We start from the raw sequence: 14,601 nt of genomic DNA on the forward strand, positions 1-14,601 counted from the left end.
ATGGCGGAGCAGGCTCGAGGGGCCAGATGGCCTACTCCTGCTCCTAGTTCTTATGTTCTTAAAAGCGCCCAAAGATAGGTAGAGAACACGGGAAATCAAAATCGAGCACCCCACACCCTAAAAAGAAAAGTACCCGCACCACCGACTGCACAGGCGGCACCCACCCCCACTCACAATTCAACCCCCATGAATCCGGTTACCATACAACACAGGTCATCGGATCAGGATGAGCCTGATATTGTTTACACCACCCCACTATCCATAACCCAATTAAGAGAGGCTTGCACGAAAATTAGTCCATGCCAGCCCACCGCGACCCACACAGCTTCTTTGAGGAGGTGTGTCAACAAAAAGTTATGTATGGCCTAGATGAGAGAGAGGAAATAAAGCTAATAGTTATGAGCCTGAGCCAGTCCGTAAGGTCAGCTTTGCCAGAACCCTAAAATGTAGCAGGAGGAACCCTACAGGAAATGAAAACAGCCATATTAGATGCCACCGGGTATAACAAAGGAGATCCAGTCGAGGGTTCAAATCACTGCAGGCAAAAGAAGGGAGAACATCCGACCGCATTTGCTGGTCGCCTATGGATTCATTTTATGGCAGTCTACGGACAATTGAACCGCCCACACCTAAACGACTAGGACACCACTAAATTATCCCGTACCTTAGTCTCGCATGCCACAGACGCAGGTCAAAAGGCTTGTGTAAACTATGACCCCGCAGACCACACACACAATGAAGTTTGGGTATTGAAATGACTTTCTAGAGCATGGGAACAAACCTTACACCGACAGACAGATCAGGATGAGATAGAAGCAAACATGCACCCAGTTAGGACTAGCCAGGACCCATCATGGATAAACGAGGGTAGACACGAGGGACAGCACCCCAGAGGACAGGCACCACAAGGTTGTTACAATTGTGGCCACATAGGACAATACGCCCGTGATTGCCGACTAAACCCCCCGAACCATCAACGATACCAACAACCAAACCCCCCACCCAGGAACAATGTTCGGCCCATGCATAATGTTAGTGCCTGTTCAGACGACTTAGCATTTAACTCCACAGATTGACGGTGTTCGGTCTCCCCAACTTGGGTCTGTGACACACACTGGGACAAAATCAGGCAGACCAGTAGTAACAAGCACAGTCCGGGGACATGCAGTCAATTTCCTTTGGCACACAGGAGGATCCCGCACCACTTTAAACTCCTCCACCATGTTTCAACAGGACAAATGGCCCATCGCAGACACCATCACCCTGAATGGATTCACAGGCGACATGCAACAAGGATATATCACAGCTCCCGTACCCATTCAGAAAGGGAACATGAGCACCAAACACCCCGTCGTTTTAGTTGACTTACCCCAAATCGCAGAGCACATTTTAGGCATTGATTTTATGAGCTCTCATAACCTTTCGTTTGACCCAGTAAACAAATGTGTCTGGCGAATGGCTAAAACAGCTAGGGCTTCCGCTACGCTCACAGTAGGGGATTATGAAAACAGGATTTGCTCAGTAGGGTACTATCGGTTTAATCCGCAAACAATTAGTGCAGACCAGACGGTTAGAGAGGTCCTCAGGAATGACAAAGCTTTGTTCGCACAACAGAAGCATGATTGTGGGCAGATCCCAGGTACAGTAAAGATTTCAGATCCCGATCCAAAGCCACAAAAGCAATACGGTTTCCCACAGCAAGCCGAGGGTGAAATTTTGAAGATTATTAACAGTTTGTTAGACCAAGGAGTTATTTGACCCATAGCTTCCAGAAATAATGCCCCAATTTGGCCGTAAAAAAGCCCGATGGTTCATGGTGACTAACAATCAACTACTGAGAAATTAATAAGGTAATCCCTTTAGCAGCCCCCACCGTTGCCACGAGTCCCGCTACCATGCTCAAACAGGGAGTGCATAAAATACTTCATAGTGCTGGACATCAGCAATGGCTTTTGGGCCATCCCATCAGACAGGGCCTCTCAGCATAAATTCGCGTTTACATTTCAAGGGCAGCAGTACACGTGGACATGCCTCCCACAAGGTGACCTAGGTGAACGGGTTTCCTCCCACAGTCCAAAGATGTGCAGGTTAGGTGGATTGGCCATGATAATTGCCCTTAGTGTCCCTTAGTGTTGGTTGGGGTTACTGGGTTATGGGGATAGGGTGGAGGTGTTAACCTTGGGTAGGGTGCTCTTTCCAGGAGCCGGTGCAGACTTGATGGGCTGAATGGCCTCCTTCTGCACTGTAAATTCTATGAGACGGTAGATTAAAGGACGGTTCAGTCAGCCAAATCAGAGCAGCTCGCTGCACACTACTGTTACAAGGCAGGGACATTACGGTAAAACACACCAAAACCCACACATTTATTAGGCCTCGATTTGGCAAGCCCCTACAGTAACCGCCCTTACACACGAAAAAGCAGTCCAACAGGTTACAGATAACATTAAAGCAGCACAACCCGCTGCAGCTGTCCGATTAGGTGCTAGAAGGAAGCAGAGTAAAGCCTGCTTTGACAAAAAACTGTCCACCCCATAGAGTACACAGTCAGCGAGGAATGGTTTCACTTTACAACCCTAGTTCTTTCCTCTGCCCCAAATTTACAGGACCCAACTCCATTTCCAAAAAAGTGAACCCCTCCGTGTACAAGATAATGTACCCCAATGGTAAAACTAGTTGGTTCCACATCAACCAACTCAAAGTCTACAGACCACAATGTAGCCACACCCACCACATCTCTCTGGCAATTGGAGACGATTACGCCCCGCCCATCGACAACCTAGTCCAACCCTTACGCCAACCCTCCCCCAGCCATGCCGGCATTTATCCTTTGTCCACGCCAACAGACCCGAACACAGGGACGGACTTTCACCTTGAACTTGACTCCGAAGACAGCAAGAGCCTCCCGGATTTGATTACTATCCCTGAACACTGGCGTGATCTCTCTGCCCCCAGTCACCCCCAGCCCCTGGAACCACGACTTAAATATATCTTTGACCCCCTATATGCCCTCCCCCAGCCACCGCCACATCCACCGCCCGACCACAGTAACTTGCCCTCCACTTCCACCGCCCCTACGCCTCACGACAACCAAATTCCCCTTTGGCACCGTGACACCTCTTGCAGACTGGTAAGTCACGATGATTTGGACCATCCGACAGCCCACGCGTCCAAGGCACAGAAACGGCAGATGCGCGTCTGGCATCCGGGAGATGGTGATGATTCAGATACTGACTCTCGTTTCGGTAATGCTTTTGCAACACTGTTTGGTACAGAACCCTGAGGTGATCAGATGATGAGAAAGAGACACCGCCTAAGTATTATGGTGTCCAAGTTCTGATGGAGCCTGCCCGCCTTTTTCCTTCTTCTTTTTTCTACTACATGGTTTTAATTCATGTCACCTGACACACAATTACTCTTCTGATTCAAGGGAACGATACCAAATGTCAGTGAAAGGCACACATTTGTTGAGAAACAGATCACTGTTCTCCCAGTCTTCAGTTTCCACACAACCTCAAACTCTTCCCGTTCACCTAGGTCACCCAGGTAGGGAATCATGGCACTGATCCCCGCCCTACCTGAGGACCCCAAATTCATCTGGTCAGTTAAGCTCGGCTAGTGGAGTAACGGCACTAACCCCCGCCCTACCCGGGGATTCCACCCATTCTTCTCCTGCAGCGGCCCACACGCACCTCATGTTCCCTTCACTTCATACGCTCTGGAATGGTTCTCTACACTTTGCGTTGCCTTTGGCAGGCCTCAGTTTCACCTTCTCTACTCTCCCTTTGGTTGAGGTATAAAGAATGCATTTTGCCACGTTCCATACGCTCACCCCTTCTTTTCCTTACCTCCTGGTAGCTCCCCACCTGCTATTTACACATATGAAATGAAAATCGCTCACTGTCACGAGTCGGCTTCAATGACGTTACTGTGAAAAGCCCCTAGTCGCCACATTCCAGCACCTGTTCGGGGAGGCTGGTACGGGAATTGAACCGTGCTGCTGGCCTGCTTGGTCTGCCTTAAAAGCCAACGATTTAGCTCAATGAGCTAAACCAGCCCCTATGACACAATTGGTTGCTATACACGTTGCTACATGCGAACTACCTCTGAACCCTGGGACAAAACTGTATAAAACTGGCCGCCCTGAAATTCGTCTGGTTAAGATAAGCCTCAACCACCACTGGTTGCAAGTAAAGAAAAGACTGGTCGAAGAAATTGTCCGACCACTCCCCGCATCGACCACATGCTGCGAGAGTCTCTGTACTTTAAAAATTTGCATTTCTTGTCTCTCCCAAATGGTATTTAAACAAAAAATTAGGGAGTCACACATGGTGACAATCATAACGGGTAATTGGAGTAAGGAGAGAAAGACTAATAAAACGAGATATTAACTAAAGATAATAACACATACTATGCTTGCACCCCCAGGATTACCCGGAAAACAGAAACACAGAATGAAGCAAGGACTGCTGGCATGCGTTTGGATCATCGTTGGACTTCTGCAACTGCGCGTGCAATGGACTGTTTTAACAAACGAAGTATCGTCTTGCATCTTTGACTTTGTCTATATATATGTTTCTGGAACCCACCTCTTCATTCACCTGAGGAAGGAGCAGTGCTCCGAAAGCTAGTGATTTGGAACAAACCTATTGGACTTTAACCTGGTGCTGTAGCTTCAACTTGATACTGAATGAAATTGCAATGGTCCACACTCCATGGTACTATAATGGCTCAAGGTTCAGTGCCACAGTGTCCCACCAGGATCACATTGTACAGATGGATAGATCGCAGCTTCCTCCCCTGAATCCTCTCCATCCTTGGCTAAGATTACAATCTGCTTCTATCCACTCCAGTATGAGCTCTGGATCTGGACTTGGCTCTCTTACTCTGCGTGTTAAACGCGTTACCACTGCAGTTATTATCTTATCAGCAGCATTACCGTTTTGCAAATTATTGACACATTGGCAACCTGAAGTGCCAATCCTCCTACCTGTTTTCTGGTTGATTTCAGCTGGAAGGTGCGGTGAGTGGGAACTGGGAGCAAAGTGCTCATTGCTGTACGAGATGAGAGGTGTGAGGGGGTGGACTGCATGGGATGGCTGCACCACAGGAACCTTGTTTGACTGAAAGAAAAAAAGAAAACACAAGATTTAGAAACTCAATCTCATCATTGGACTGGAAAGGTGAGTATTATTTTGACATAATGCACTAACAAATCAATGATTTGGGAACACAGCCACAGTCATTGTCATGGCAGTAATACTGTATATTCTTTACTTGGCACTAGATTTTGTTTTTAAACTGCTTTTTCCACTCTGCCTTGTCAAACACTCCCATGTGACATGATATTTATAAAGCTCCTTCTACAATAATGTGCAATGAGATGAAGTGGGAGGAAGATCACAGGGAACTTAAACACCAGCATAGACTCGTTGGGCTGCCTGGCCTGTTTCTATGCTGCAAATTCAATTTAACACTCTGTCCCATGAAACCTCCTGAAATCATGGTAAATCTCCTCAACTCTGTCCTAACATAACTCCTTAACCCTAAATTTCAGAAGTATAGGATAAAGTAGTGGATTGTGCTTGTTAAGGAGCAGCCTGAGACTGTCCTGGATTGACCGACCACAGAACTTTCCCATCGGTGTTGTCTTGATTCAAACCCAGATGTGAAAAGGAAATTTTCAATGATCCAGTCCCTTTTATGGCCCATCCTAAATAACCTTTAAAAATTTTGCATCGGCTTAGTTTGATTCTGGCATGAGGCATGCAGTCACCTTTCATTTGTGGAGCAGGAAGCACTTGTCTACCCTTTGAATGGATGGGCAGAGAAGGATGTACTTCTAATTGTCCATGTCACATTCAGAGGGTTTACCAAAGTTCTGTTGAGGTAACGCACACTGAGGCTGCAGCCAATGCTGCAGTTCAACCCACTTAAGCAATATACCTTGTGAATGTGTTTAGTAGTTCCTTAATTTGCATTCATTAATTTGTGTTTAATAATAACTTAATTTTGTGTTTAACAATTACTGTATATCTGCTCTTTCCAAAGGTGCCTTGCTGATAAAACCTGAGGTTTGCGAACCACTAACTCGTTGGTCCCAAAACCATGTTTGCTGCAGCTGATTTCTCCCTGTTATTAGACTGAAATTCAGCAATAAGTATAACAGCAGAATGCCCAGCGGAAGTCCAGCTCCCATTGCTCACAGCGGTTCAGAAACCTGGATCATGGCCACACTTTCAATTAAAATGAACTTACATTTGTTGCTTTTTTTGGAATGTTTTAAAAAGCATTGTTTCTCTTTTAAAACTGCTTATAGAGGGCAGAATCTTGTTCCCTCCCCTGTGGTGAGTTTGCTGATGAGAGGGAATTTAAATCAGGTGGGGAGGGGGGACCCTGCCATCTGCCCGTCTCCGCTCCGATCCGCAAAGGGGGTCTCACTGGCTCTCCAGGTGACAGCAGAGACCCTTGTCGCCTGCACAGGATTCTGCCTCGGGCTCCAAATGTACCTCATTAATATCCAGTATTACATTACAATCTATTTCATAGAATTTTCTTTGGAGTCTCCTAATTGGTGAAGACAGTGAGTAATTGGGCCATGTAAACTAAGAGACTGCTGGGTTAAATCTGGGATGAAGGTGGATTAATGCCAAAGAATTTGGCTGTAGTGTCCTGAATTAGGAAGTCAGCAAAGATTTTGTTCTCACTGTGCTCGCTGAACTACATTGGCTCTTGATTAAACAATATTTCAATTTTAAAATTCTCATCCTTGTTTTCAAATTTCTTCCACCATTTTCTTTACTCCATCTGATTTCTGTCATTCCCCTCCAGCCCTTGATATCTGCGTTCATCTAATTTAGACCGTTTGAGCATCCCAATTTTAATTACTGTACCACAGGTGGTGGCCTTGCCTTCAACTATCTGGGCTCTAAGTTCTAGAATTTCTTCTCCTAAACCTCTCCACTCTGTCCCTCTCTCCTCCTTTAAGAAGATGCTTAAAACCTCCCATTTTGATGAAGCTATTGGCTAACTGCTCTGTATCTCCTTATGTTACTCTGCTTGGTGTCACCTTTTGCTTATAACCCTCCCTGTGAAGCGCCTTGGAATGTTTTATTAAATTTAAAGTGCTTTATAAATACAAGTTGTTATTTTGTTGTTGGATTGCACATGATCGGATGTTGGAGGAAGGCAGGATAGGCTTCAGTTGTGTTGGCCACTGAAGTTAAATAGTTTGTGACACTGTTCTGGCTCACACATGGCAAACATATCGTTTGGGTGAGATACCAGAGGTTGACCAATACCTGTGTGACGGTACTGCAGCAAGGGATTAAGGAGAAACGGGAAAGACAAGAGGAGCAAATTGGCAAAAGGAAAAAAAGAAAACGCTTGCCCTTGAGACACATTTTAAAATGTGATTAACTTTGTTGATACAACTTCACATTGACTGGAAATTTCAGTGGATGTTCGATAATCACATCCAAATCCTTTTCCTGTTCCATCTTTGCTAATGGACATCCCTTCATCATAAACGCACTTAATGTTTCCTCTTCCCCTTCGCATAAACTTACATTCATGTCCATTAAAGTCCTTCTGAGATAATCTGGCTAATTGGTCCAGATCCCTTTAAATATGATCAATCTCTATACCACTTCCCTGGGTACTCAGCTTAATGCCACCTGCAATCTTTTACTACATTCACTATTAAACAAGAAAGGCATTTCTCGATCAGCTTGACTGCTGACTATTTGAAATAGTTCTCTGCAAAACTTCACTGGCCACTGCCCCTTCCCTCAGTCAAGCCTTCCCCCCAGCACACCCCCATCATCTTTTTGTTATCATCTTCTGCTTTACGTAGCCAGTTCCATCCAGTTAGATAATTTGCTAATTTTATCAATCTTACTGAGTCCATCATCTTTGTCATCCTGTTTTTTAAATTCATCGTTTCTGGGATGTGGGCTTCGTTGTCTAGGCCAACATTTATTGCCCATCCTTAATTGCCCTTGAGAAGGTGGTGGTGAGCTGCCTTCTTGAACCGCATATCTGAAGATAATGATGCCCGCTGGGATATATTTCCATGATATTTCCATGGGGTGTGAGGTGAAGAGTTGGGCGGGGTCAACGGGTCTCTGGTACTGAGCCCACGATCATTGTTTTTCATGTTTGCAGTTATTTTTTGCCTGCTGCACTTGTCTTGTGTCAAAGTTATTCTTTCATATGAATACAGATCTATTGCTTTGATCTATCATTTGGGAACGAACACTGAATTCATCGATATTACATTTGTGAAACTGATTTGAAACAAACAGACATTTCAAGGGAGATTCTGTGTTATATATCCTTATTGTTTGCAAATGCAAAACACAAAGGGCTCGAAAATCTGCCAGTGTTTTAACCTAGCCATAAATATCAGCATCTGCCTTCTGGGAACCTCTGTCGATGGCCCTGCTGGACTTTGCTGGGCTGAAAGAGGCTGCCTTGTTTAAATAATCCTGACATACAGACATACTACTAGCAGCAATCACAAATAGCCACCAGATAGGGGTAGGTCACCTGTTCTGTTAGTGGAATGCCAAGACCCTTGACAAAAAACATCAAATAATTTCCATTTTATCTGCTCACCAAATGATTTGGCTTCTAGAAAATCTGGTGGCTCCAATGCAGGTTTTGCTGGTACAGTTTGTTGGGGAATGGAGGGGAGTGAGGGAATTCTCAGGGATGACTGCAGAGGGAGGGTCAACATCATGGAGGAGTGTTACCCCTCTGACTGCACAAAATCACCTTTCCACCTGATTATCTCCTGTTGCATGGCCTTTGCAGTGATCCCTTTAAACATTGATGAGTTCAGCAACCACTGCAGGGCACACACTCCAGTTGGTACGAGAACTGAAAATGGTACCTTATAACAGCCTCCCCGAACAGGCACCGGAATGTGGCGACTAGGGGCTTCTCACAGTAACTTCATTGAAGCCTACTTGTGACAATAGGCGGTTTTCATTTCATTTTCATTTCATAACTGGCATCAGCACATAGGTTCCTAACTCCTTTAGGTAGGAGCACTGACCCCCTGTTTTCAAGCTCATGGACCTGGGAAATTTCTTTCCCAACTTTTGTTCATTGCCTGCCATTTTTTCCAGTTTAAACAGAATGGGTCGTTGTTGATAGTTCTCCCTCTCTTCTACTGCTGCTTCTTGATTTAATAAAATCAATTTAAAACAAAATTAAACTATCAATCAACATTTTGACATCAAATTGTCAATACTCCATTTTACTTACTCAGCTTTGATGCTTCCCTCTATTCAGATACCTTTTTAAAATACCCTTATTTCTTTTCCCTCACAATTCTCTCCTCTCCCTGCTGCTCCTGAAAATGTTGAGGTTAAAGTTTACTTTGGGCAATAGCAAAGAGTCAAGCCGTTTGATACCTGCCTGATTATGTTTTCAACTAAGGCCAAGAGAAAAGGGAATCATCCGGGTGTAAAGCTAGCTGTTGATTGTCTAACCCTCATTATTCAAACTCCGCTGGGATCCAGGCCCACGTTACAAATAATCTCTGAGCCAGGAAAATGGAGAGATCAGATGGCTCTCCTGCCCTCACTTACTCTACCAGAAAGGGAAGATCCAGCCCTTGTGCTATTGATCATGATGGGGATCAGAACTGAAATTCATTCTGAGCACCGAGTGGTGTGACTGTATTGTGATCAGGAGATGACATTTAGTTATTTTTTCCCTTTCTAACCTGGGGTCTACTGTAGTGCATCTACTATACTCCTGTCTGAATAATTAACTCAGCATAAATCAGAGATAAGAAGAAAAAAATAACTTGCATTTAGATAGTATCTTTCATGTCCCCCAGCAGTTTGAACTGCTTCACAGCAATTGGGAGGGAGCACCGCTGGAGTGTATACGCTGTTATACGGTAGGCAAATATAGCAATAATTTTCACATAGCACGCCCCACATTAAGGAATGAAATAAAAGATCCGAATGTCTGTTTTAGAGGTGTTGATTGAATGATGAATGCTATACAAAGACACCAGATTCTATACTGAATACTGCTTGGAATATTTTATATTCACGTGACAGCAGATAGGGTCTTGAGTTAACATTTCACTTGGAAGACTGATAGAACTTTAAGAAATTCACTGATTGGAGCTTTCTGTTTTTTGTCTCTTCTGTTTTCTAATTCCTCTTTCTGCTGGGACCCTAAATGAGCCATATTGCTGAACAGGGTCATGTAAATGACCTGCTCTCCGATCTCTCATGTTATCAGTGTACACATCAGAGAGATAACTGGGGATGACACTGGAATACGTTTTCTAATTGGCTGCCTGTGGATGCAGGGGTGGATTAAAATCATTGATAAGAAATCTAGATGGGAGGTGAGGAGAATCTTTCTTCACTCAGAGTTGTCTGGATCTGAAACACTCCCGGTGCGATCTACCGGCTGTTCACACCAGCGGGATATTCCACGCCCAGGCCAACGCACGGGTTTCCTGGCGATGAGGGGTGCAGTCCCCATTGACAATGGATGAGTCGGTAAATCCCAGGCGGCGGGTTAGTCGGAAAATCCCGCCCTCTGTCAGTACTGGCGGTAGAAGCTGATTCCATAAATAATGTTCAAACAGAGTTGGACAGTTACTTAGGGATAAGGGTTTTACAAAGTTCTGGACAAAAAGTGCAGATGTGGGACAATAGGTACAACTGCCCTTTCAAAGAATCCGCATTGGCACAATGGGCCACGTGGCTTCATTCTGTGCTGTACATTTCTCTGATCCTATTTCTATGGTTCTATGAAACACCTACTACTTCACCCAGAACACTCTGAGATGATCTGAGATGTGCAACTCAGTGAGTAATAGCATCATCTAGCTGCTCAAAGTCGAGTTCTACCATGCCAAGGAACAAAACTTGGCTTTCGAGCACCACTTCTCCCATTTCTAATGATGGAAAAGGACCATGTTGTTATTCCACCAATCAAAAAAAAAAGTTTGCTTAAGGCAGGAAGCTAATTTTTCAATTAATGGGATCAGTATCTAGTGTACCTCAGTCAACAGCGATAGTTTTTGGTTTCAGTTTGCAGCCTGTTTGCTTTTTATGTACTTTGGAATTGACTTCAATGAATTTTTCCCATGTGCTCACATGAAAGCAATTGGCTCATGCTTTAATTATCCATTTGAAACCACTTCAAGAGGCTATTTTAAAATAGATCATTTTGAAATGGTTTTGCACTGGGTTTTGTACAGCTTGTTCCGAATTAGCCTGGAAATATTCGTGGGTACCGAGCCCAAGAAGTACAAAACCCATGCTGAATTGGAAAAAGTAATTGTCTCAGTGGTTTCCATGTAAAAAAGTAGTGTTGATTTTATTCTGGGACGACAGTGGACAGAGTGAGTATGCAGTATGATAAAACCTATCATTTAAATGACTCGTGGAGTGACATTATACTTTCAACATGTCTGAAGAATCTGGGCTTTTTAAGGCTACCCTCAGCTTTGGAAGACAGTGGTGGATTGCTGCACTTAATGCAACTCAGCAATATGTTTCTTTTTCATTTATTCAGACAGCAAACAGCAACTGAAAGCAAGGCTGCAGCATTTGCACTCACAGCTCCAGAAATCCATGATTTTGGGCGTGATTTAACGGGAAAACTTCTAAGTGCCATTTTTGGCACGATTGGCAGGGTGTTGCTCAACAGCAGCGTTGGCGAGATTGCAGCCCATATTTAACGGCGGAAATGAGCCTCCATGAGTTTCTCGCCATTACTGGCTGTCTCGCCGTCAGACTCGCGCCTCAGCATCTCGCCGCTCACAAGGGGGAGTGGCTTTTGAACGATGCTTCACCACTTACTCCCAGTCAACACACAAGCATGGCCTGCTCCTTGCTTTCTGGTTGCCGACCTGCCCAGACTTCCAGATTCCTGTTCCCCGAGGGGGTTGGAGGGTCAGCAGCAGGGCCAACAATACCGCCTGGGAGACAGTGGCAGCGGCTGTCCGTGTGGGCAGCATGACAAGGAGGACCGCCGTTCAATGTCGGAAGAAGACCAACGACCTCCACCGAGCTGCAAGGGTAAGTTACCACCTCTCTCCTGGCATCAGTTCCACCTGACACCCCGTAAATTCTCAACCCCCCCCCCCCATACAAATCAGTGTCTGCCCTTTCCACATCCGATCTTCATGCTTGCTCCTCAGAACCCCCTGGCACCCAGCAGCAAAACCCTTTCATGTCCAGGTGCAATGCTCGCCCATGCCACCTGCTATAGACCCCCCTGACCCATCAAGCGTGCGGCTCCAATGCCCTCTCTTTGTCCCTGCAGGAGAAGATAGCCCATAATAAGCAGGAAAAGGGCAAGACCGGGTCGGAGTACCAGAGATTCAAGTCCTCACCTCCTATGAGGAATGGGCCCTGGAATTCGCGGGGTTGTCTGAGGAGAGAGCAGACACCGACAGCGAAGTTGGCCTGTGCCACAGAGACGAGGTTCCGCTGCCCCTTCACCCAGATGAGTTGTTCATGCCATACAAAATGATCCTTCCCTGTCACTGACCACATGTCCATTGTCTCGCAGGATCTCCATCGGATGAGGCCGGGCCATCCAGAGTCGTTTCCCCACTGCCACCCAAGAGACCACCTCGGAGGAGACCTCCAAGGAGACCACCATAGGCGGGTCACAGATATCATTCTCACCTTCCACCAATGCAGCGACACACACCTCGGTGGGTGACATTAATGGACAGACCTGTGGGGCACAATCTGGTGAGCACCGTGGAGTTGCTGATGCACATCAGGTAGAGACAGGAATATCAGGAAAGGAACAGGACACAGCGGAAGATTCAGAAGATGTCAGCGACATTCCAGCGAGTGCATAGTCCCAAAGGCTACAGCCACTGCAGATGATGCTGGACAATGTGTGGCACTGAGGCCAACACTGCTGGGGTGGCAATCGCAATGGAAAGCCTGGAGCACAACATCCATGTCTTGTGTTGTGGTGCCCAAGGCTTGACATCATGTCCCAGTCATTGAGGAACATGTCCCAGACACAGATGGACATTGCCGAGGCACTGCAGAGCATTGCCTAGTCACTGAGGAGCATTGTTAAGGGCATCGGTACCACAGTGCAGACAATGGGGAGCCTCCAGGACTGGCAGAACCAGATGACTCAGAGGCTTCTGGAGCTCATTCCAGTTGTCTCTCTGCCCCATGGAAACCCCCAGGGCCATATGGACACCGTGAGTGATGAGGAAGCACTGGAGGCCAACCCAGGCTCTGCCACCAGGGAGATGACATCGGTCTCCAGTTTTTCACAATCCCCCCTCCTAAAACCGGTGCATCTGAAGGGCAGCGGGCAGAACAGGGGGACATGTTTTAAAAAAAAATTTAGAGTTCCCAATTATTTTTTCCAATTAAGGGGCCATTTAGCATGGCCAATCCACCTACCCTGCACATCTTTTGGGTTGTGGGGGTGAAACCCACGCAGACACGGGGAGAATGTGCAAACTCCACACGGACAGTGACCCAGGGCCGGGTCCTCAGCGCCGTAGGCAGCAATGCTAACCACTGTGCCACTGTGCTGCCCATCAGGGGGACATGTTGATACGGATGACACCGATACGTCGGCCAGGGCCTTCTGGCTCCAGGCCCTCCAGTGGACATCTGCCAATGGCACCAAAGGCCACCAGACACGGGAAGCAGCAGGCTGCCTGCATCTCTGCTGTGCATCCGAGGGACACACCTAGACTTAGCTGAAAGATCAAGAAGGGAGAGGATCACTGTGTGGACATGGCACAGGTGCCGCACTGTCTCTTTGTTGAGACGTCTGTACACCTTGGGCCTTCGCTGGCCTCCCCTCTGGGTTCCTCCTCAGCCTGATGGGCGGCCGGGCCTTCAGGGTGTGCAGTGGCCCCCTGCTCATGAGATGCTGCCTCCAGCCTGCGTTGACACTGCTGCCATCTTTTCTGGAGTCTGACCGCCTGGGCTGCCACCAGCATTGCGAGGGCAACCTCTGTGGGACCAACAACACCGGCCATATTGTTATATTTGTAAGGAATTGGAGAAGGAGCGAGCCCGACAATCAGTTAGGGCTTCCACCCCAGGACCCTCAACTCCCCCAAGCCTCCCTCAGCTTTACATGTCCCACCTTCTCACAGAGTGCTATCTAGCAAGCCAGTTGTGCTGGAGAACCTCGCTCTGCACACTCATCCCTGGCTCCATCAGGAGTCTTTAAACCCCAGACCTCTGCCACAAACATTAGGGAGGCCGTGCTCCAGTGTCCACCCCGATCCACATACTTACCCTGTGGTAGCGAGAATATCCACCCCCCCCCCCCCCCCCCCGGCTCAGGGGTGACCCCTGACCTGCGATGCTTCAGCCCCCCGAACGAGCCCCCTAAAGGGTCACTCCCCCCCCCCCCCCCCCCACCCACCCCGAGCACTGGGGCAGCAGCTGCGGTGCCTTTGAGCTACATGCCGGAGAACAGAAATGGCTACTCATCTCCTCGCTGACCCTCAGTAGTCATTGCACCAGCTTCACGTTTTTAAAAAGAAATAGCAAACAACGCCCACCAGATTTCTTGCTGGGGAGCCGGTTAATTCCCAGGAGGTTGTTGCATTCG

The 14,601-nt window shown here is 46.9% G+C and overlaps 1 protein-coding gene across 6 annotated transcripts in view; it reads right to left on the reverse strand.

Moving 5' to 3' along the window:
* The window catches only part of tcf7 (transcription factor 7), a 265,368-nt gene that overhangs the window by 73,338 nt on the left and 177,429 nt on the right, over window positions 1-14,601 (reverse strand). For all 6 annotated transcript variants that reach the window (XM_038795900.1, XM_038795899.1, XM_038795905.1 and 3 more), the window contains one exon: window positions 4,988-5,120. In XM_038795900.1, the coding sequence (XP_038651828.1) occupies window positions 4,988-5,120 (133 nt within the window). The remainder of the gene's footprint in view (window positions 1-4,987; window positions 5,121-14,601) is intronic.

The sequence above is a fragment of the Scyliorhinus canicula genome, chromosome 4 (assembly GCF_902713615.1).
Source record: "Scyliorhinus canicula chromosome 4, sScyCan1.1, whole genome shotgun sequence".
In the NCBI taxonomy this organism is placed as follows: Eukaryota; Metazoa; Chordata; class Chondrichthyes; order Carcharhiniformes; family Scyliorhinidae; genus Scyliorhinus; species Scyliorhinus canicula.